The 23,200-nt window shown below is 51.0% G+C and overlaps 1 protein-coding gene across 3 annotated transcripts in view; it reads left to right on the top strand.

Moving 5' to 3' along the window:
* Positions 1-23,200, top strand: part of CTIF (cap binding complex dependent translation initiation factor) — a 229,368-nt gene that overhangs the window by 106,938 nt on the left and 99,230 nt on the right. For all 3 annotated transcript variants that reach the window (XM_058676823.1, XM_058676825.1, XM_058676826.1), the window contains exon 7: positions 7,216-7,292. In XM_058676823.1, coding sequence (XP_058532806.1) covers positions 7,216-7,292 — 77 coding nt within the window. The remainder of the gene's footprint in view (positions 1-7,215; positions 7,293-23,200) is intronic.

Here is a 23,200-nt window from a genome sequence, read left to right as displayed (position 1 = left end):
TATCAGGCAGGCACGAGAAAGGCATCTGAGCCAGCTCATCATGTGGCCACAGGGAGGGACTGCCTGTCCTTGGCTACAGAAAGGGCCTGTCCCTCTAATCCAACAAAGAACTTACTCAGCCGCCCACCCCCACCCTTGTTCCTGGAGTTCAGGGTGTGTGGCTGGGCACATAGGACCTGGAAAGTGGGGCAGGAGAGTCCCTGATGTCTCCAGGGCTCACCTGCACACCTCTGCCTCCTGTGACATTCCCATCAGGATCATGAGCCATGAGACCACAGGCACAGTTACACCCATCAGACCACCCAGGGGACACTTGGCTGCCACGGAAGCTCAGCTCTGGAGGCGCTGCATTAGTGGTGATAGACAAACCCATTTCGCACCAGGAGGCACCCCAGGGCACGCTGATGGCTCTACCCAACAGGCAGTAGTAGAAGCCAGCAGCTCCCAGCCCTGGGGGGGATCCTGGTTATGCTGGACAACTGGTCACACTACTGGATCTTTCCAAGAAGTCATCATCCTGCAGAGTGGGGTACAATGTGGAGACATACTGGCACTGGCTCACTGCCTGGACTCAGCCCCATGGGTAAGAGGGGCCACATGCTGAAAGTGGGGTGAGTGCCCCAGCAGACCCAGGTGCCACCACCACAGCCAGTGCCTCTTGATGTGGCCATGGACAATGTGCCTGGTGGAACAGCTTCAGCTAAAATGGGGCCCCTGTTTCCTTTTCTTCCTCCCCTAGCAGAGTTTTGGTCACTCTTTCCCATTTGGTGCTTGCCCTGCTAGTGCCAGATAGAGGTTGACCACTCATCCACCTCCTGCTCCCAAATGGCTCTCAAACTCTGCCTGCATTCTGGAGCCCCTGTGAGGGCGCACAGAACTGTAGGCTGTTGATCTGATGGGAGACCAGAAGACTCAGGGTCTCTCATGCCTGACCCTGGCATCCCTGGAGGCAGCCAAGACAGGGCCCTGGGCCCATGGCTGATGGAACCACAGGGCCTGTGTGCATTTCCTAGGGCTGTCAGAATGAATGATCACACCCTAGGTGGTATAAAGGCACAGGAAGGTACTGTGCCACAGTTCCAACAGCCAGGGCAGCTGAGGGACAGCAGGGCTGGCTCCTTTCTTGGATTTTCCCTGCTCCTGGTGCCTACAGAATTCCTTGTCACTTCTTTTATTGCATCACCCTAAACACTGCGTGCTTATTCACATGGTCTTTGTCTCTTGAACTTCTTCTCTAAGTTCTGATTTCCTTCTTCATCTTAGGACCCTAGGCATTGGATTTATATTTGAATTGCTTTTATCTGCAAAAACCCTAATTGCAAATGTCATATGACTAATACCTGGGGTTGAAATCCCAACAGATCTTCTAAAGAGATGCAGTTCAGCACACCGCATAGTGAAGGGGCTATGCAGATGGTCCCAAGCTGGATGTGTGGTCAGGATCCTCAATGCTGATCCTTGGAATGCCCACTGCCTCCAGCTCTCTGGGTGACAAGTGCACCTGCACTCTGGGCCTGTGACACCTGCATTGTTGAGCAGCAGGTGAAGCTTGAAGCGCATCTATTTAGTGTCCCTGTTTAGATGCCTCAGAGCTCAGGAATCAACTCTTTGGTGAAGGCTTGCTTCTCCCAAGCACATGTCCTTGATCGTTCCTCTGGGTGGCCAAGGCGTTTATTCAACTTCAATAATGGCACAGAACATACTCTTGTTTGTGTTCTCAAGTTGTCCAGGACTGCAACTGGGTTGTGCTTATCTTCTTGTTCTCTACCTCATATGCTGGCACATAATAAACCTTCAGCCTTTGATGAGTGAGGGAGAGCTGAGGATGAATGGATGGATAGATAAGGGTTGGGTGGATGACAAATGTATGGGTGGTGGATGAATGATGGTGGATGGATGGATGATGCTGGATAGATGGATATGGATGATGGATGATGGATGGGTGGATGGATGGATGGACAGATGGACAGACAGATGATAGTGGATATGTCCCATTATGACCCTGACAAAGAAGTTTTTTATGACCATCCCTGCCCTTGCTGCTTCTCCCATCCCTTGGCTTCACCTTGTTTCTCTGCACAGCAGAACGTTTTTTGTTGTTGTTGTGTTAGACACTTATTTGCTTCTTATCTGTCTCTTTCACTACAGTGTTCACTCTTCTAGAAGCCTTTTGCTTATTTTTGCACTCCTATATCCCAGTGCCTACAGCAACATTTATAGGGTGCGTTGTTGGGTGGGAGGGTGCTAGGATGGCTGGACAGATGCATTGGGGGTGGAGGCTTAGTACTTTCATCTCAGTGGCAGCTGCTTTCTGGGCCACTAGCGCACCTGCTTGCTGCTCCCCGTGTTTGCTTTGCCCTTCCTCCGCTTGTTCTCTTCCCCCAGGCCTGAGATTTATGTTTATATAGCTATCATCTCAGGCCAAGGATCTTGTCTGTCCAGCCTGGGATTATTGACTGTCTGGGGTTAGTGTTCTGGGGCCTGAGCTCCCCTGGGCCTGCCCTTAATCCCTCGGAAATACCCACTATACTAGGCTGGGAGATTGAGCCCCGGCCTGCCCTAGAGTGGGCTGATTTTACGTAACGTGTTTTTGCAAGCTGAGTAGTAATGCAGTGTGCCTCAGTGCTATGTCTTGCTTCGGTGCTGGCCTCTGGGTTGGGGGCGTGTGTGTGTGCATGCCATGTGTGTCCATGTATGCATGTGTGTGTATGCATGTGTGTCCATGTGCATGTGATGCACATGGGCACTGCCAGGGCTGCATGTGGAACATGTATCTCCCCTCCCTCCGTGGAGATTCTTGGTTTATATAATCTGCTCGTCACCCAGCTCCACTCAGTGGTCTGTGCTCAGTGGTTAGTTAGTTGGAGGGGGGCACTGCAGCCAGGTCTCAGAGCCAGAGAGAATGGCTGTCTCCTGGAGAAACCAAGAAAGAGCCCACGGTGCCTGGCAGTAGTCCCCAAAGTGCTGCCAAGGGTCAGGTGCAGACCGACTACCACGAACCAGCTGGTAGACCCCATGGCTGCTTCTCTTATCCATGGAGCAGAGGGGTATTCATGCCTGGGCTGGCATCCACAAGGGGCCCTTTCAAAATACCAGATGGAAAGATTTGTGGCTTAAAGAACTGGAGCAGAATGCCCCTGGCATGGTAGCCTAATTGCTAACGTTCTTGCCTTGCATGTACCAGGATTCCATATGGGTGCTGTTTTGTATCCCAGCTGCTCCACTTCCATTCAGCTCCATGCTTGTGGCCTGGGAAAGCAGTAGAGGATGGGCCAAAGCCTTGGGGCCCTGCACTCGCATGGGAGACCCAATAGAAGCTCCTGGCTGCTGGCTTTGGACCAGCTCAGCTCTGGCGGTTGCAGCTACTTGGGGAGTGAACCACCAGATGGAAAATCTTTTTCTCTGTTTCTCCTTCTTTCTGTAAATCTGACTTCCCAATAAAAAATAAATAAACCTTTTAAAAATGAAAAAGAACTGGAGCAGAGGCTACTGGACAGTCTTTAAGGACAATTCCAAAGAAATCTGGTCACGTTGCCATTCTCCACTCGAGGGGTGTAGCCCACCAGAAAACAAGGAAAGTTCTGGGCTAAAGCTCAAGTGCAGGTTCCCCTGGTCAGGCTAACATGATTGCTGATTCTCGCTCTCACTTCTTAGCACATGCCAGCCGCCATGCCAACACATATAAGCCCCAGATATATTTTACCCATGTTGCTGAGATTTGATTCATAGGCCATCATGTGCTGTGTTTTGTTTAGGATATTCACAAAGTTCTGTAGCTACCACCACTACTAAATTCCAGACCATGTTTGTCACCCCTTGGAGACACCCCGTGTGTGTGAACTGCCACTCCCATCTTCTCCTTCCCAGCTCCTGACAACTGTAGAACTGTTTCCTAGCCCTGCAGACTCACCTGTCCTGAACATGTCACAAAAATGCAACAGGGCGCTGTTTCAGCCACATTGTAGCATGCATCAGAACTTCTTCCTTTTTATATTTATTTGAAAGGCCAAGTGTGAAGGAGAGGGAGGGACAGAAAGAGGTCTTCACACCTGCTGGCTTACTTCCCAAATGGCTGCAATAGTTGGTTCTGAGCCAAGCTAAAGCCAGGAGCCTGGTACTCCATATAGGTCTCCTATATGAATTGCATGGGCCCAAGTGCCTGGACCATCATCCATTCTCTTCTTCCTGAGAGCAGTAGCAGAAAGCTGGATCAGAAACAAAGCAAGTGGGAGTCAGATTGGCCTGTTATGGGATGTCAGTGTCGACAGTTGGTGGCTTAACCCAGTACTCCATGATGCCATTCAGAAGCTTCCTTCCTTTGTATGGCCAAATAGTATTCCATCATATGGATATACCACAATTTATCTGTTCATCAGCTGGTGGACACTGGTTGTTTGAACCTGGAGCCTTTGTAGTGCCACTGTGAACATTCCCATGCAGGTCTTGGCCACTGCCTTTGAAGAACCTCTGCTAGCTGGCTCATCTGTAACAGAATCATTTATACTTTAGGTTCTCAACAAAAGTCACACAGCCACCACCCAATCTTGCTCCATAACCCATGCTTGGGCCACTGAGATAATCTGGATTTGCACACTGTATCTGGTATCCATCTCTGCTCTTTTATGGCCTGCACCAGTGGGCCATAAAGGACCTAGCAAGAGCTTCTTTGGAAGCCCCAAGTAGCCTGGCAAGACCTGTTGGGCCACATTGAGTCCCAGGGATGAGTGGCAGCTCCCCAATGCCTTTGTCTGTGTGACAGAGGCTGAATCCAGAACTCAGTGGTACAGACCAAGGAGGCTGGCACCTCCTGGGCCCTGGTGGTGCCAGAGTCATGGCCAGCTGTGTCTGTCCAGCCTCGGAGCAAGGGCCTGGCCTCCAGCTCCGGAGGGAGCCTCAGCTTCCTGCCCATTGTTTACTGGGGGCACACCCAATGCATTCCAGAAGTGACCTGGAGGTGCCTGGAGGGAGGGAGGGAGGAAAGAAGAGAGAGAAGGAACTTGTTCAGGGTGGGAGAGGGGAAGCCAGAGGTGAAGACTGGGTGTTTTCCTTGTTTGTATTTTGTATTTTAAAAAAAAATGATATCCTTTGAGAAAATCATTAAACAAAGCACATCCTAATTCCCTGGAGGTCCATTGTGGCTGGTGGAGCTGGAATCCATTCATGCCTTTCTGGCCAGACTGTTGGAGGTAGGAGGGAATGATGTGGCTGAGATGTTACTATGAAGTGCTCAGCTTCCTCCCAGGAGTCCACAGGCAGTAGCCCCGATGGCCAGAGCTCCAGGGTCCCTGTGTCCTCCCAGGCTTGCTGTCCTCCTCACACTCCTCTGGGAGGCTCCCCAATATTGGCCAGGATTACCAGAGTTCCTGACTCTTCCTCTTGGCCAGGGTGGGGACCCCACTCCAGAGGCTGCAGGAAGTCTCCCTACACCCTACTCCACAGCCCCACATCCCTTCTTGGGAGCTCAGGACTGCACCTGTCCTTCACTGACATCCCTGGGCCTCCATCTCCCTGCCTGCAAAGTAGCAGTTTGAGCCAATGGACTCTGACTGCTCAGTCTCCAGCAGACTGCTCCTGCCTCCTTTCTTATCCTGTGTGTGTCCAAGACTCGTGGGTGCCATGGAATTGAGTCATGGTACATACCCCAGTATCCTAGACCCAAGCCAGATCACTCCTCCCCAAAAACTCCTGGGTTTAGGTTACCCGCCTCTTCATCCTCTCCACCCTAGGCAGCTCATCAAGGAAAAAACAGGGTTCCATGCCACATCCACAAAAGAACGCACTTTTCTGTTGGGGCCCAGAAGTGATGTGGACTGTCAACCCAGCCCCTGCAGATCCTCTGGCCAGGCCTGACACTTGCAGGGGTTGGCCCCATCTTCTCGGTACAGGGTGTCTCTCCAGCCATGACAGGCAGGTGTAAATGATGGTTGTCATGAGGACAATATGCAACAGGCCATCCATGGAACTTTGTCCAGCCCCTCCTTTAATTTTTTTCTATAAATTGTTCATGTATTTTTCACTGTACTAGAAAGAGACAGAGATCCCTTCCATCTGTTGTTTCATTCCCTAAATACCTACTATAGATAGGGCTTTGCCAGGCCAAAGTCAGAAACCAGGAACTCAATCCAGGCCTCCCATATATGGGTGGCAGAGAATCAACTACTTAAGCCATTAGCTGTTGCCTGCCAGGATGTGCATTAGCAGGAAGCTGGATCAGATGTGGAGGAGCCTATGGTATTCAGGCACTCAAGTGATGTCTTAAGTGCCAAATGCCCTTCTTCTTAAACTTGAAAAGGCACTTAGCTGCTTGCTTGTTTTTGTGTGTTTTTCTTACTCTCCAGGTGGTATAAGCAAAGAGGATTTGGACAACTTGGAGTGAGATCAGGGGCACATTTCCTTATAGGAGGCTCAGAAATAGCAAACATTCTCTCTCTGGTCCTCCCCACAGCCCAGGAAAGATGGCTTTAGCATTCCCATCTGCTGAATGACTGGAGATCCACGAAGCAGCTTGTCCCTTCTGCAGTGCTTGCTCACAGCTCTGTGTCTGTCTCCGTCTCTACCAGGCCTTGACCCAGCTCACTCACCCATGCAGACCTGAGCCTCCCTAGCTGTCATTGGGAGGCTTGAGTATAATGAGTGCTAAGGTCTGCTTTGTCCCCATTGGTTTTCATGGCTGTGATTCCAGGAGCTGGCATTGTGCAGTGGGTTAAGCCACCACTTGGGATGCCCGCATCACTTTCAGAATGCGGATTCTAGGCCCAGCTTCTCTGCTTCTGATTCAGCTTCCTGTTAATGTGCCTGGGAAGGCAGCAGATGATGGCTTAAGTGCTTACGCCCCAGCCACCAACACGGGAGACTTGAATAAAGTTCTGGCTCCTTACTTCAGTCTGGCTGTTACAAGCATTTGGAGAATGAATCAGCAAATAGAAGAACTCTCTCTCTCTCTCTTTCTCTCTTCTCTCTCTTCCTCTTTCTCTCCTCTCTATCACTCTGCCTTTCAAAATAAAAAAAAAAAATCTAAAAAAGTAAAGACTGTAATTGCAGCATCACCTCATGGTAGGAAACTCGACACTGGTGTTTTCCTTTCTCCAGTCTGGTTGATGGGTGGTTATAGACTTTCCAACCTTCTGTTCTAGATGTCGTAGTAGCACAATCCCAGCATTCCCTGCTGGCTTTGAGATGTCACACATGATCCATTTCTTCCTCCCTCCAACACAGGGCTACCACCCAATGCCCCATGAAGTGGAGATTGCGCACACCAAGAAGCTGTTCCGGAGGCGGAGGAACGATCGGAGGTAGGAGAGATGCAGCATGAGTGTGGGGTTTCTGCTGTAACGTTGGAGGCTGCAGCTCCATCACTTCTGACTGCCTTCTGCTTTTCTTAGTCGCCAGCTGATACACATGGGATGAGGTTGGTGGCCTTGGTCAGTGGGTGAGGATTTCTTCTTGGGTATTGGGCAGTGGCTCTGCCTCCTTTGTCGACTCAGGGACTGGATCCCTCCAGGAGTCCAGCTGCAGACTGACCATCCCCGCCCCTTCTTTGTGGGGTTCTCAATGCATAGCCTTTGCAGTGTGGAAGGAAAAATGCTCTTTCCTCAGCACAGCAATAGCCACCCCCATGAGCAAGACTGCCAGATTGCATGTTCTGAAATGTGGCTTCCTGAAGCTCACAAGTCCTTAGGGGATTGTCTGTCCTCCTCCTGGGTCACTGGGACTTGGCCCTGGTTTGCACCAACTGTGCTGTGACAGGCGACATACATATAAGTAGTGGTATGTGCTGCTGTCCACAGGGAACCCCCTTAAACCTGGGTAGAACCCAGGCTGTCCCTGGGGTCAGTGTCCAGAGTGACTGCAAGGGACCAGGACAGGTGCAAAGAGGTGACCTTGGGTAGGAGCAAACATCTGAACCTGGCCATCCTGGGAGTGTGTGCATTTCTTTTCTGAAAGATTTTATCTGGAAAGATCTTCATGCTATATCTTCAGTGAAAAATTCCAGGTGTGGAGCAGTGTTTGTCACATACAGCAATTTGTGCCAAAGTGGTGGGGTGGGGGCAGGGATAGCATCTATTTTTTGCTTGAACATTGCATACAGTATTTCTGGATGGAAATGCTAAAAAAACAATGAACTAACCAAAAGAAAAAAAGAAAGAAGGCCTGTGCCTGAGAAATTAAAATGAGGTATTCCCCTATAGGGAATTTATTCTTAGATTAAGGTGCTGGTGTGTGGTTTTACCTTTAGTGAACACAGCAGGTTGTCAGAATCTAGAGTCAGCCATTGAGCTGGCCCAGAAACAGGCATTCCTGCTCTTCAGGCTGCACAGTCCTCTGCTTGAGACTAAAAGCTGGGGCTACTTGACAGGTGTCTCTGGGTCCTCACGCTACCTGCTGACTCTGGACAAAGAGTGTTAGATGGTGGCCACAACTTGCAGGTCGTTGGGGGACAGGGAACCCAGGGTGCCTTATCATCTACTGGTGGCTTCAATGGGTCTGAGAATACACACAGAGGACGATACATGTCCAGCCAACTGGGGAAAGGCAGCCCTGGCTTAGGAAGCAGAACTCCCAGGCCCTGGAAAGGAAAGAGGAGCTGGGAGACTGAGACTAGAGTCCTGTTCCTGCCTAGAACCAAAGAAGGGTCATTATACTGTGAGTGTAGCATGACTGAAACTAGAGGAATGGGATTCCTGGAGAGGGTGAGGAAGGAGAACTCAGACTCTGTCCCTCCTCCCCTGCTCCTGTTATCCCTAACGGCAGCAAAGACTCCAAATAAGTCACCCACTGACCGCTTCTCCAAGCTCCAGGGCCAGCATCCAGGTCAGCGCACATATCCGCTCTGGACCAGGTGGCCCTGCTCCGCAGGAGTCCCCTGGACAGTGGCCGGCCTCCGGAAAGCAGCAGTGTGACCCAGGAATGTAGGAAGAGGAGCCCGCCCTCCTGCCCGCCTGCCCTGGGAGGCCTGGGAAGGCGACCTTCCGTTGAGCCCGCTCGCTCGCGGGAACTGGTGCCTGCATTTGCTCAGCACACCTCGGAGGATGTGCACCGGGCTGGTGTCCAAACCAGGTCATAAAGATGATTAAGGGACGGAAATATGTCCTGTGAGGAGGGCTCCGGTGCTGGGGCCAGGGAGAGGAGCCCTACAGGAAGAGAACAGCCACACGATGAGGTGTGTGAAAAGATTGATGGGCAGGCCTGCGGGGCAGCTGCCTCTGCCTTCCCAGGGCCCGAACCTCAGGAAGGCAGCCCCAGCGTGAAGGCAGTTTTCAGCTGCATCAAAGGCACTACTCAAGGTTGCAGTTCCTGGCTGTTGGGCTCAGAAAGATACTGGGAAAGCTGGGTGTGCCGACTAGGTGCTGGACCCTGCAGTCCCATTGCAGACTGGTGTGATCTGCCAGTCGCTCATAACTTAGAGCTGTTGCACATTTAAGAACCCCTAAAAGCAGGGGACTCCTCAGCCATTCTTGGGAAACCTACACGACTCAGATATGCAAAAGGCAGCTGTCAGGTACCACCAGCTCAGTCTCTGCCTCAGCTGGCAACAGAAGGGAGTACCTCGCTGCTCAGTATCACATCCTTATCTTTGACCTTGATCATGAATGCTCTTGTATAGCAAGCTAACCCTCCTAAGATTTTGAGCACACAAAGGGGCTCAGGTTCCCTGGGCACAGCAGCTGGCAGAGGGGGAGAGGTGACCAGCCTCAGGTTTGGTGGCCTGAGGACACAGCCAGCACATGTACCATGCCTCTGCCCTTACCTTGTGACATGTGAAGGAAGCAGCCTGCTGAGTCTGGAACCCCTGGTGTCTCTGTGGCCGCCCTTGGAATGTCTGCAGGTGCCCATGACTTTGTTTTCCTGCAGAGTAACAGGAGGTGGTGGCCGTTCACTGCATGTTCCTGGTAGCATGGGCACATGGCTGAATCTGGAGCACGTGACTCCCTGCCCACCCACCCCCAACAGACTGGCACAGGCATTTTCAAACTGAGCCCTCCGCGTTTTAGACTTCACAGAGGCTCACATCCTATCCCAGCCCCAGCTGGCCCCTCTGGGGAGTTTTTGCATCCTTACTGCTTTTGTTCTCTGTTGAAGTCTGGGGCCAAGAGGGAGCTGAACCACGTAGCAGTTAAGGCTCATGTCCTGGAATTAGAAGCTGCCTGTGTCTCCTTAATTCCCTTACTCTGGGATCTTGCCAAAGTAGAGCTCTGTGTCTTGAAAGCTCTACTTCCTCTTCTGTAAAATGGGTCCACTCACTGGAACACGTAAGTGGGTAGACTCCATAAAGCACCTCTACAAGGGGTGGTTCCAAGCCAGCCCACACTGCAGGCCAGAGGGTAGCTCCAAGTGCCACAGAAGGGTATTACAAGGTGAATATAGAGAGGAGTGTCCATGGGCAAGGGTTGGACCTATGACCCACCATCCCAAGAGCCTGGCTGTAGGCTCAGTACAGGGACAGGGCATCGGATCCTTCTCCTGGACCAACTTTTGGAAGGCACTGTCCCTTGGTGGCAGCCATCAGAGGGTGCTGCCCCTGTGTTCCATGAGTGGCCTCAAGGGACTCTAAGATAAAGAAATGAGTTCAGCACATGGACAATTCAAAGATGTTCTCCTCAAGGATGTCCTCCAGATTGGCACAACTGATCACCATTTGTTGATTTTGGGGAACTAGTAGATGCCGCTTGTCAACCTCAGGAGAAGTTACTTACGTTCATGATGTAAATTCCACATGAATTTTTCTTGAGCCCTACCCCCACCCACTCCCACCTGAAAAAGCACAGAGACTTACTGCTTGGGAAGGGGATGCTGAGCTTGGTCACTCTGCCCCCCAAAGCCCTCTGTCACCTAACACCCTTCCCTGCTACATGTAGGCTAGGGGAACAAAAGCTTGGTGAGCTGAGGCCACGACTCACAACCTCTGTTGACCTTTCGCAGCTCACCTCTCCTGACCCCAACCTGGCCCCCTATAAGAGATGAGCCAACAGAGAGGCCAGAGTGAACGTCATCATCTCTGCCCCCTTGGAAAAGAGATTTTGAAATACAGATTCAAGACAGGATACTCTTTGAAGGTGTGTCCTTGGGATAAATCCCTGTTGCAGGGGTGGAGAGGAAGGGCCTTCAGGGGGGAACGTATGTGACAGTGAGCACCATGATGCCACTGTGTTTGCCCCTGAAGCTGGGGCTGGCTGGTAGTGCTATGGACTATGAATGCCAGTTTGCAAGAGGCGGTCCTTGCATTCCTCCCACTCCAGAATCAACCAGAACATGACACCTGTCTAGCACCTTCATGTTCATACCAGAAGGTTCAAAGCAAAGAGCCATAGGCAGGGGGACTCAGGAATGCTTCCTGGAGGAAGTGGAGGTGGAACTATCCCTGAGACATAAGGAGAATGTTGGGGCTAGTCGGGGAAAGGAGAGCATCAGAATGACAGGAGCACAAATGCAGTAGGTACAGGAGGCCCCTCTCCCCCCACCCCAGATCCCTGGAGAACAGGGCCAGGTGGAGCTCACAGAGGCCATAGCCCCAACTGAACTAAGCAGAAGGGAAAGCCAGAGCCTACTGGCTGCTGCCAGTGCTCAACCCAGGCTGTTAGAAATCTCAAAAGGCCGTGCAGGCTCCAGAGCCCAGCATCTTAACAGTCTGAGTCAGGAGGCTAATGGAACCATTAGCGATCCATCACATGGTACCCATGCAGCCAGGGAGCCAGGAGAGCAACCCCCCAAATTAATTTGTTTCATTAAGTGGGGGTCTCAGGACAGTTAATTCACTCCTGTGCAAAGCTGATTGAAAGGAAGAAGGAAAGAATCCCTTGGCCACTCCAGCTGGTGTGGGATGGCTCTGCTGGATAGGAAGTGGGAGAGCGAGCTGCCCCCTGGGCTGGAGTTGGACCACATGCTGGATGCTGCGCTGCTGAGCAGACACAGCCTCCTGCAGCTCTTGCTGCCTCTGTTCTATACCATGGACAATGGATTGATGTCCTGATTACAGAACCAATTAAGAACCTTGTTCCTCTCTCTCTTCCTCTGCCAACACATACCCAAATCAGATTTGGTTTTGCAAGCTCTCTGTCACATCATGTAAGTCACTAATCAAGAAGAAGCAGGACATCTGGAATTAGTGATGTTGAATATGCAATATCATGAATAGGCTAAAAATTACTCAGAAACACCCATACACTCCAAAGGGGTGAATTTGTGGTGTGTGGATTGTACCTTTTAAAAGTCTCCCCTCCCCCATTGAATAGGGCAGATCCCAGGATAGAGTGACATGGCAAGGCCATCTGAAATCCCACAATAATCTTAATGTGTGGAGGGTTCCTTGAATGTACCAGGATAATAATCTTTTCAAGAAAAGCATGGATCTGTTCTGGCCATGACTTGGTCTGCATGAGTCTGTGCAAACTACTAGTGCCTACCTTTCTCTTTCCAACCTATTAGAAAATCTCTTCAGGAGAGATAATGTTTACATCTTCCCATTTTTTAAAACAACAACTTCCACAGAAGTCATAAACTCTACTATTTACCTGTTGATTTATTTAGAGGGAACATACCCTTCCATCCACTGATTCATTCTGCACCCATCATGTCTCTAGCTAGACCCAAAGCCAAGATGTGGGAGCTCAATCTAGGTCCCAAGATCTTCAGCTGTCACCTACTGCCTCCCAGGATGTGTATTCACAGGAAATGAATCAGAAAGCAGAGCTGGTACTTGAACCCAGGCATTCTGCCATGTGATACAGACAACACAACAGGCATTAGAACCACTAGGCTAAACGCTCGCCCCTGCTTTCCCCAAGTTTTGAAAACTGAAGTATATACACTCAGCTGCAGTCTTTAGCACTTTGTGTTATATTAGTCAGGGTTCTGCAAAGAAGCAACCAAAAGGAGACAATGGCAGAGAGAAAGAGGAATTGGCTCATGAAACTCTAAGAGCCAAGAAGTCCCACTGCCTGCCATCTGCTGCAAGCTGGAGGACCAGCAAACACAATGCAAATCCATCCAAGTCCACAGGCCAAGATCCAGGAAGAGGTGGATAGCCCAGCTCCAGAAAAGAGGGCACATTCTCCTTTCCCTCATGCTTCTCTCCAGGCCTTCAGCAGACTGGATGTTGCCCACCCACATGGGTGAGATCGACTGATTCAAGTGCTAGTCAACAACACTCTCACAGGCACACTTGGGAGTCATGTTTGACCAGGTACCTGGACTTCCCCTTGCCTGGTCACCTTAACACCCAGAATGAATCATTGCATTGGTTCTGTAGGACTCTCGGACTTGGCCAAGGGCCACTAATGTTCTTGTAGAGGGGTCTCCTATCCTGACACCTGTACATCCTATAGATGCTCCAGCTGCACCTGCCTTTTCTGATGCTTATTGTATGGCAGAAGGCCAACTTGGACTTCAGCAAGTTGGCTTTTTTTTTTTTTACCACCCCTTGATTCTGCGTCACCCCCCCACACACACTGTGTGTGACCTAATGCTTCCCTCTGACTGTAAATAGAAATTTATCACCTTAGAATTACTATTAATATTTTAACTATTCTTTAACAACTCCGACAACTTTATCCTAGGTTCTGGTGATCATCACTGGCATGGGAGGTCTCTCACTTTGTTCTTTTTATCTTTCATTTGTATTTATTTATTTTCATTCTGTAGGAAAGGCAGGGACACAGATGGAGATCTTTCCTTCACTGACTCATGCTCCCATCTGCCCTGCAACAGCCAGGACTATGTCAGGCCAAAGCCAGAAGCCAGGAACTCCATCTGGGTCTCCTATGAGGGTGGAAAGGACCCAAGGATGTACATTAGCAAGACACGGGATCAGAAACACAGTAGCCAGGACTGAATCACAGGTGTTCAATATGGGATATACAAGTCTGCAGCAGTAACTGAACCCTCGGTGTGCACCACAATGCCTGCCTCTCTCATTCCATTTTAGAATCCACTTTCTCCTGCTCTTTGCTTCTGAGTTGTGGGTAAGAGCAGGGGTGAGCAACTCTGCTCACCCCATCAGCCCGAGGGCCCTGGGTCTTGCTAGGAATGGAGTAGGAACGAAGTGCTGCCTACCCCGTCCCTCAATGTGTCAGCACATATCAGTGAATTAGCCCTTTAGGAAGCACAGTCAATCCTCGTGGCTTGTAATTTTGTATTGGCATATTTGCCAAGTACTAAAACTTATCGATAACAGTAAAATCAACATGTGGGCTGATTGATTTTTTGTTTTGTGTTTTGCCATTGTTCACCAATACACTGCAGAGAAGTGCAAAGTTTGAGTTTCCCAACATGCAGGATCCCAGCTGAAAGCCAAGCAGGGTGGCACCTACCATCTCATTTCAACTCTCGTTCATCTGTGTGAGGATCTGCTTTTCACAGACATGGGCTTTTTGTTGGTGCATCTGCTGTTTAGACTGACCTGCAATGTGGGCACTGAAGTGCCATCTGCCATTTGTAAACCCCAGAAGGCTGTGACATGCCTTCCAGGGCATCTGTGTGTGTGTTAGATCAACTTTTTCCCTAAGTTATAGTGCTGCTGGCCATGTGGCTCAGGTGAAATAAGTGAAGTAGTCTTTCAAAGAGGTCATTGATTGGTCACTGGACAGCAGCATGAGGACCAGAGGTTTGCAGGAATCTCACCTGGGAGTACTAGCTCGGTGTTCGCTAGCTTTGAGCACAGCTATTCAAATAGCACCTTAACCATGGTAGAGAGAAGACTTGGCCACACTTGCTGTCTGCAACAGCAGGAGAGATGCTTACAGTGAAAGGATGCTTGTGGGAGTTGGGGTTGGGGCAGCAGGGGCTTCCTCCTGTGGTCATTAGCCTGCTTGGTCTCGTGGGGCAGGCCACCGCTTTGTTTACACCACCGTGGCAGTGATGCCACCATAGCCAAGGCTGTCACAGCCAGCCCAGCCCTGCAGTGCCTGTCATTGCCACTGTCGTCAGGAGCCTGGGGACTGCGAGACAGATCCATGCCCATGCTGCCCACACTTTGTCTTTCTATCCCAGAAGGAAATTGCCCTCATTAAAGTCCCTGCTAAAGATAGATAAGAAAATGGGCCAAGCAGACCCCCGCCCAGCAGGCAGTCCTGTCAGATTCTTGAAGCAAAATGAGTCAGACAGGAATTATTTTTAGGATCCTCTCCTCCTCCCTCCCGCCCACCCCAAGCAGGGAAGGAGAGCAGCTCGCTGCTTCCAGCCGGATGTGCCGGTGCACATGCCCTCAAAGCCCCTAGCAGTCCTGGAGCAGACCCCAGACTTGGCACCTGTTGTGATGGCCAGGCGATTGTACCACACGGCCGCCTGCCTCACTATGCTCCTGGGTAGAATGAGCAGCCGGGAAAGGACCCTGAAGGCTGGCCCATGACCCACCTGGGAGTGATGCTGCATCCCAGTCCTCTCTCCTGGTACATACTCCAGGCCCAGGACCACTTTGGCATCGCACTTGGTGAGAAAACATGACCTGGGTCCTCTCGTGGAAGGACTAACCTGGCCATGGCCCCTGTCAGAGAGCCAAAAGACATGCCCGTGGAAGCCTAGCGGTGTAAGAGTTGACCTGATATTCATGGTGGCAGAGCCTACAAGGACAGCGCTACCCACCAGGTAGGAACTGTTAGGAATCATAGTGTTGCTGCATTCTGGATCATCTGCATGCCTGGCCATTGAAATTTATACCAACCACAACCACATGTGCTCTCAACAACAAAGAAGGGAGATGTGATGATGACCAGCACGATGACCAGAGAGGAAGCCTGGTGGCCAGCATGAGAAGAGCTGCCAAGTAAGAAATTGGCCTCAGATAAATATCATCTCCACAGGTCTGGGCCAGGGCCAGAGTCAGGGACAGACACCCCAGGAGCAGCCCCTCTGTGGGTTCAATGTCTCCTATTGAACAGCTTGTCTCTCTGTTTCTGAAGTGGTAGACATTTGAGGACTGGCTCACACATGCTATCCCCACCGCTTCCTCCCTCACCAGAACCCCTAGGCCCCAAGCCTCAGGCCCCGATCTTGCCTCATGTCTCCTGGGAACAGCACAGGTGATGGAGAGCTGACCCCGCACCAGACTTGTTGGGTTTCGAGATCGACTTTTCTCTCACCAGCCAGGGGATTGTGTGAGAAAGAGGACTCCCAGTGAAACTGTTGGATGTGTGTAGACAATGGGATGCTGGACTGTCTGGCATTGTCTGTACCAGCAATGTCAGGGCACACTTAAATAACATACTGATGGAATCATGACTCTTTATGAAGGACTATACTATTGTAGCAACATGGGGAAAATCTGTCGGGGGGGCGGGAGTTTGGGGGCGTATGAATCCCAGTCTCTATGAAATTGTACCATAAAATTCAAAAATTCAAAATAAAAATTTAACAAAATTGAAGAAAAAAGAGGACCCTTGCCAAGCATATTCTTCATTTTAAAGAAAAATTTTACTTGTGTATTTGAAAGAAAGAATGAAAGAGATTGATCTATCCATTCTTTGTCCACTGGCTGACCCCTCAAATGCTACAGCAGCTGGACTCAGACCAAGTTAAAGACAGGAGCCAAGAACCCCGTCTAGGCCCTCATATGGCTAACAGGAACTCAAGCGCTTGGGCCATTGTCTGATGCCTGCCAGACAATAGCAAGAAGCTGGATTGGAAGTAGAGCAGCAGGATGTGGCCATCCTAAGCAGCAGCTTGACCCACTGTGTCACAGCACCTGTCTCCTCTGGCCCCGTGCCCTTTTTCCCCTTCTCCTGAATGCCCCCAAAGACAGTAGATTATGTTACTTGGGAGGGCAGTGTGCAGGAAGGCCCACTGACTGACCTGCAAGGCCAGCCCTACCTGTAGACTGCTGCCTGTATCTGGCTGATGCATGAATGTGAGCCATCTCTGTAGTAGACCATACACTGCACAGGTGGAGGTCCAACTTGGGAAAAGACAAGGAGGGAGTGTAGAGCGGGTCCTAGCTGCCAGCTCCCCAGCAGTGATGAGATGGCACAAGTTTTAGAACTACTTTGGAGGGCCTGGCACGATAGCGTAATGGTTAAGGTCCTCACCTTGAACACACTGGAATCTCATATGGACACCAGTTCTAATCCCGACAGCTCCGCTTCCCATCCAACTCCCTGCTTGTAGCTTGGGAAAGCAGTCGAGGATGGCGCAAAGCCTTGGGACACTGCACCTGCATGGGAGACCTGGAAAGAAGTTCCTGGCTCCTGGCTTTGGATCGGCACAGCATCAGTGGTTTTGGCCACTTGGGGAGTGAATCATCTGATGAAAGATATTCCTTCCTCTCTGTCTGTCCTCCTCTCTGTACATCTGCCTTTCCAATAAAATAAATAAATCTTGGGAAAAAAAAAACCAAAAAAACAAAAAACCTCTTTGGAGTCTCCTGCCTGGCTCAGCCTTGGCCTTGAGCATGGATCCAGAAACTTCCCAGTAAGTTCACTGTAGCCCTCAGGATTTGAGGGAAGCAAAGGTGGACCTCCCTCTGGTTTGCAGTATTTGGGGCTGGCCTAGTTTCCATAATGATGCAGGGGCCTCCCTGGGCAAGACATCAGCCAACAAAATAACTCAGAAGACAGGCCCCCGGTTGCCAGAAGTGATCATTGATGCCTGTACATGGCACCTGCAGGGGACGTTAAGAGGAGCGTGGTCATCTCTGAGGCAGCTTCTGATGCCATTGCCAGCTCTGCATACCTGCGTGGATCTCAACACCCTTCCAAAGATAAGCTGGGAGAGGACGTTGTGGAGCAGAGGAGCCAAGCCCCCACTTGGGATACTGGCATTCCACATCAGAGCATTGGTTCAAGTCCTGGCTGCTCTGCTTCTGATCCAGCTCCCTGCTATGTGCCTGGGAAGGTAGCAAATGATAGATGAATACCAGAACTCAACCACACTTGTTGGAGACCCAGATGGAGTTCCTAAGTCCTGGTTTTGCCTTGGCCCAGACCTGGCCGTGGCAGTCATTTGGAAAGCGACTCAGCAGATGAGAGATTCTCTGTCCTCTTCCTCTTTCCCTCCCTCCCTTCTTCCTTCACTCCCTCTCTCCTCCATTTCTCTCTGCATTCCTTCCTTCCTCCACTTCCCCCATCCTCTCCCCATCATTCTGCCTTTCAGCCAAATACACCTTTAATAAACAAAAAGGGTTGGGAGGACCAGGAAAAGGTGTGCATGGATTTGGGACAAAGATGAGAAATGTTTTTAGAGAGAGAACAAAACATGTGGCAGGGCTGTGTGCATGTTCTGTCTGGTGGCCTGGGAGGCTGCCATGGGCAGGTGTTCCACACCTTTCCCAGTAGACTCAGACAGACATGCAGACACCTGGGTGAACAGTGGCAGCTATGTAAGCCCCTTGCAGTGGGGCACTACTATCAGCAAACAGGGTTTGCAAGAGTTCATTAAGTAGCAGATAACCTTTCAACCAGGTCTTCCAAGCTGCTACCCAGAGCCTCCTCCCAGACAGACTCCTGCTCCCTGAAGACAGGGCCTGCTGCATCTGCTCAGCTGCACCCATCTCGCCCACCATCCTTGCTCATTCTTCTCTGTAGCCCCCACTGGCTCCTGACCCCGGGCTGACCATCCACTATGCCTAGGACCCCTCACCTGCCTTGTGTTCTCGTCAGCTCCCTCTTGTTCTACAGGTTCAGCCCCACCCTTCATCAGTCAGTCTTTGATCCATCCCCTGGATCCTCTTCCCTGACCTTCCCCAACAGCTGCTGGGTGAGTCAAACCTGGCACAGGCTGAGAGCATCCTTGCTGCACTCACGCTCCCTGGCTCACCTGGAGCAGGTGCAGCAGCTGAGCAAGCCAGGGTTGGGCAGAAAGCCCAAGAGCGTGTGCTGCTCATTCATTCATATCTGGGAGGGCCGATACCCATGTCCTGAATCACCTTCCAGGTGAACAGATGAGAGCCCAGAACAAAATAGCCGCCCCAACCAGTGTCACCAATAGGGACACCCTCCCTCCACAACACCATGCCCTTGAGTTGCCTTCCAGCTCCGTCTTTTGGCTGCAAGGGGTGAATTCAACAGACAAAGGATCTAGTTTCAGGTTTTTTTGTTTGTCAGAGCTGATATTGAAGATATTGAAGTCAGGAAAAGATGTGCATGGACTTGAGACAAAGACGAGAAATGTTTTTGCAGAGAGAACAAAACACGTGGCGGGGCTGTGTGTATGTTCTGTCTGGTGGCCTGGGAGGCTGCAATGGGCAGGTGTTCCACACTCCTCCTGGCTCAGGGAGCAGCTGGCATGGCTCGGTCACCCTCAGCAGATAGGCAGCTACCTTCAAGAACCATGAGCTGCAGCTGTGACTCGGAGAGGCTTGGCAAGGGACCAGGGCACAGGCAGAGAACAGGGTTCTGACCTTGCTCTGAGAGACCAGAGGGTTGCACATAGGGACGTGGTTATTAGGGCATCTCCAGGCAGGGCCCACACAGACCAGCTCTTTTCCAAGGTCTGCGCATCTTGGTTCCAGGTCCTTCTGCACCCCACTTCCCTTCTTTACCCATCCCCTCCCCCGCCCAGGAAGCTGGGGAGCCTCAGGTAGGCGAATTTTCTTGGTCAAAGCCCTGGTGGTGTTTAGCTGTGCCACCCAACCCTGTAGGCAATAGGGAAAAATCCATCTCCTTGTCTGTCCCCTCATGCTGACAAAACTTGCTGCTCCTGCATCCCATCTTGAGAATTGGGGTGTCGCAGTTGATGTGGCCTTCATGGGCAACGCCAGACAGGTCACTTGCATTATCAAATCCTTTGAACCCTCAGTAGTTTCCCAGACTTCATATGCTAATTCCCAGCCCTTGCTGAAGCTCCCTGTGTGTGGGAGGAAAGTAGAGGAGTGGGAAGGCAGGGAATTTTAGCTCCTCAAAGCCTACGCTGCTGCACTGGAGACAAGCACTGAAGTTTTGCTCCTCCCACAGTTGCCTAGAAGTCAGCTAACAAAGGCCACTGTTGGGCCTGCGTTCCAGCAAAGGATCTGGATGGAGTTGGGAGTGTACTGAATTGTCAAGATTGGAATTGAATCTTGACTGTGTGTATAGCTTCAGGTGTTGCACCTCTAACCCATAAAAAGACTTTGGCCATGCACCTGCTGCTCTGGGTCCAAATGAGATGATGCTCAGGAGGAGAATCAAAAAAGTGAGGGCCAGACCAACATGAGGACTCCGTGCTTGTGGCATTCATACCTGTGTGTGTTGTGTGTGTGTGTGTGTGTGTCTGCCCCAGACACTGCAGGACGCCATTGCCAATGAGATCTTGCTGAAAGTAGCTGTCTGTATTATGCACCTGCTGTGTAACAAATTGCTTCTACAACATAGAGCCTCAAGCCACAAAGCATCTGTTGGCTCATTCAGGTTTTGAGGGTCAGACATGCAGAGCAGTGTCGCTGGATGCTCCTGCTGAGGGTCTCTTGTGAGAGCAGTCAGCTGAAGTCTGCCTCCACAGCCTCGCAAGGTGCTTGGCAGATGTGCACTGTGTTGGTCACAGGTCAGGGACTCTTCACGGAGCTGCTCAGGACGCAGCATCCGACTTCTACTAACCTTCTGACCCAAGAGCAGATCGAGAGGCAGATTATCAGGCAGAGACTAAGAGAGAAACCACAGTCATCTCTACAACTTGACCCCGGAAGTGAAGCACCACCTCTTCTACCACAGTATGTACACTGGCTCCATGTGGGAGGGGATGATGCAAGGGCATGAATTCCAGAATGGGAGGGCATTATTGGAGACCATCCTGGAGGCTACTGCAGCCCACCATCCTGGCCCCCAAGATCACACCCCTCCTGTGTACACTCACCCATTCCAGTGTCTCCTGTGATTACTGCATCAGCTCAGAGTCCACAGTCTTCTCGCCATCTAGGACAGGCTCACATGCAGGCGCGGCTGTTCCCCTCGAGGGAAGTCCCTTCCTGACCTGTCGTCCTGTGCTACCCTCCCCTATGTGCACTCTCAACATACAGTTGTGGTATAGGCTTAGAGGACAAGTTGAAAAGGAGCTACACCACAAAGTCACTGGTCAATAGCAGTTCTGAAGTCCAGCTGGACCGATGTGGATGTCCCATTCCTGGGGCTCAGTCCTGTAACTGCCCAGGCTCCTGTCTCTGCCCTCTGCCTGCACGCAGATCCTGGCCCCACGTTCTCCCAGCCCTACTGGCCATGCCCCTGAGCCATCCCCCACCTTCTACGGGAGGCACCACCTTCTGCATGAACTTGTTGCCAATAGGATTTTAGAGGGCTTCTTTTTCTTCAGACAAGCCCAAGCCCCTAATGTTGCCACTGATGGAATTCTTAGGAAAGCTTTACAAGTCTTCGGGGACTCCTCCTGAGTTTGGTACAGATCAAAGCCCACCCACGGCCCTTTTGAAGATCATCCCATCTCTGTTTTCAGCTTCTACTGGGGGACAATGCCCTGCGGCTGCCTGGCAGCTCAGTGGTTGGATGAGATCTGAGGCCTGCGACACTGACATCACCACCGAGGTTTTTGTCTAACTGAAACAGTGCTTTGAGTCCCGCCTTTGATCCTCCTAGGATCCTGACAAAGGGTTTCCCAGCCACACCCTCAGCCTGGTCTTTGGACGACACTCTCCTGCAAGTGTCTGGATCTGATCTTTGCTCAGAAGCTGCTTCCTAATTTTAGCATCATTTGCCATATGGAGAGTCTGGCAATCTTTAAAACTAGCAGCTCCCCCCCCCCCGTAACTTATCTCTATCCTCTCACATCTTACTGTACCCAGACAGTACCTTCAAGACTCGGCAACACGAAGCTCTTAACAAAGTCATGGGAATTTTTTTTTTAAGATTTGTTTATCTGAGACAGATTTACAGAGAGATGAGACAGAGAGGAAGAGACATTGTCCATCTGCTGGTTCACTCCCAAAATGTCCTCAATGGCCCGGTTTGGGCCAGACCTAAGCCAAGAACCAGAAGTTTCACCTGGGTCTCCCATGTAGATCAAACCTTTGAGCCATCTTCTGCTGTTTTCCCAAGTGTATTATCAGGGAGCTGGGTTGGAAGTGGAGCATCCAGGACAGGAACTGGAGTCCATATGGGATGCCAGTGTTGCACGTGGCAGTTTAACCCACTGTACCACAACGCCAGTCCCAACTAAGTCGTGAACCCTTCGAAGCATTTTCTAGTTTTCTGCCTAACTATAGGTAACATTAGTTGCTAAACATCCTGGTGCTACCTCACAGGAAGCCCTGCCCAGGCCCCAGTAATTTAGCACCTCCCCAGAACCCTCCCCAGCCACCTGTTTAGAGTCTCTGTTTCTAGTGCACTCTCTCCTTCATAGATTTCCCCCCACTCCTCAGAAGCCTCTTGCCTCCTGCCCAGTGCCCAGGCCCGAAGCCAGCCCCACCTGTGTTGTGTCAGCACCCACCTCCCAGGCTCCAGCAGCTGGCTCAGTTACCTCCTCCTGGCCTACCAATTACCCACCCACCCCACACATTTAACAGCCTGATAGAGTGTACATTTATTATGGGCAAATTTTTTTAAGACTTGTTTTATTTTTTATTGGAAAGGCAGATATACAGAAAGAAGGAGAGACAGAGAGGAAGATTTTCTGTCCACTGACTCACTCCCCAAACGGCTGCAACGGCCAGAGCTGTGCTGATCTGACCAGGAGCCTAGAGCCTCCTCCTGGTCTCCCACATGGGTACAGGGTCCCAGGGATTAGGGCCGTCCTCAAGTACTCTCCCAGTCCACAAGCAGAGCCGGTGACTATAAGGAATGCTGGCATTGCAGTCAGCAGCCACAGTGCAAGCCACTCACTGGCTCACTTAACATGGAAAATAAACCTGAATGACCAGAAGGGAAATCTAACTGATACACAGGGGTCAAGGGCCCACTCCCTGGCATCACACCCTTGCTTAAACCCTTCCTGTGCTATGCTTGGGTTAGTCTGTGTGAGCAGCAGCCTGTGGCAGAAGCAACCTTATGTCACTTCTGAGATGAGGTTACAAAAAATACAGCCTTTTTCTCTGTCTCTCCCCCTACTCACTCTGACATCCTGCAGAAAGACCCATGTTGCCAGGAAATGAAGCCTCCGGCCAACAGCCCATGAAGGATTCAGGGCTGCCAACAGACACAGCAGTGGTCTTGGAAGTGGACTTTCCAGTTCCAGCTAAACCAGGCCTACAGGCATTGGCTATCCTGGCGTGAGACCCAGCCTTCAAAAATCTGCCCATATGGGCCAGACGTGGTAGCCTAGCAGCTGAAGTCCTTGCCTTGCACGCACCGGGATCCCA

This window comes from Ochotona princeps, chromosome 18, assembly GCF_030435755.1.
Source record: "Ochotona princeps isolate mOchPri1 chromosome 18, mOchPri1.hap1, whole genome shotgun sequence".
Classification (NCBI taxonomy): domain Eukaryota; kingdom Metazoa; phylum Chordata; class Mammalia; order Lagomorpha; family Ochotonidae; genus Ochotona; species Ochotona princeps.
This window is presented reverse-complemented; position numbering and strand designations above follow the sequence as displayed.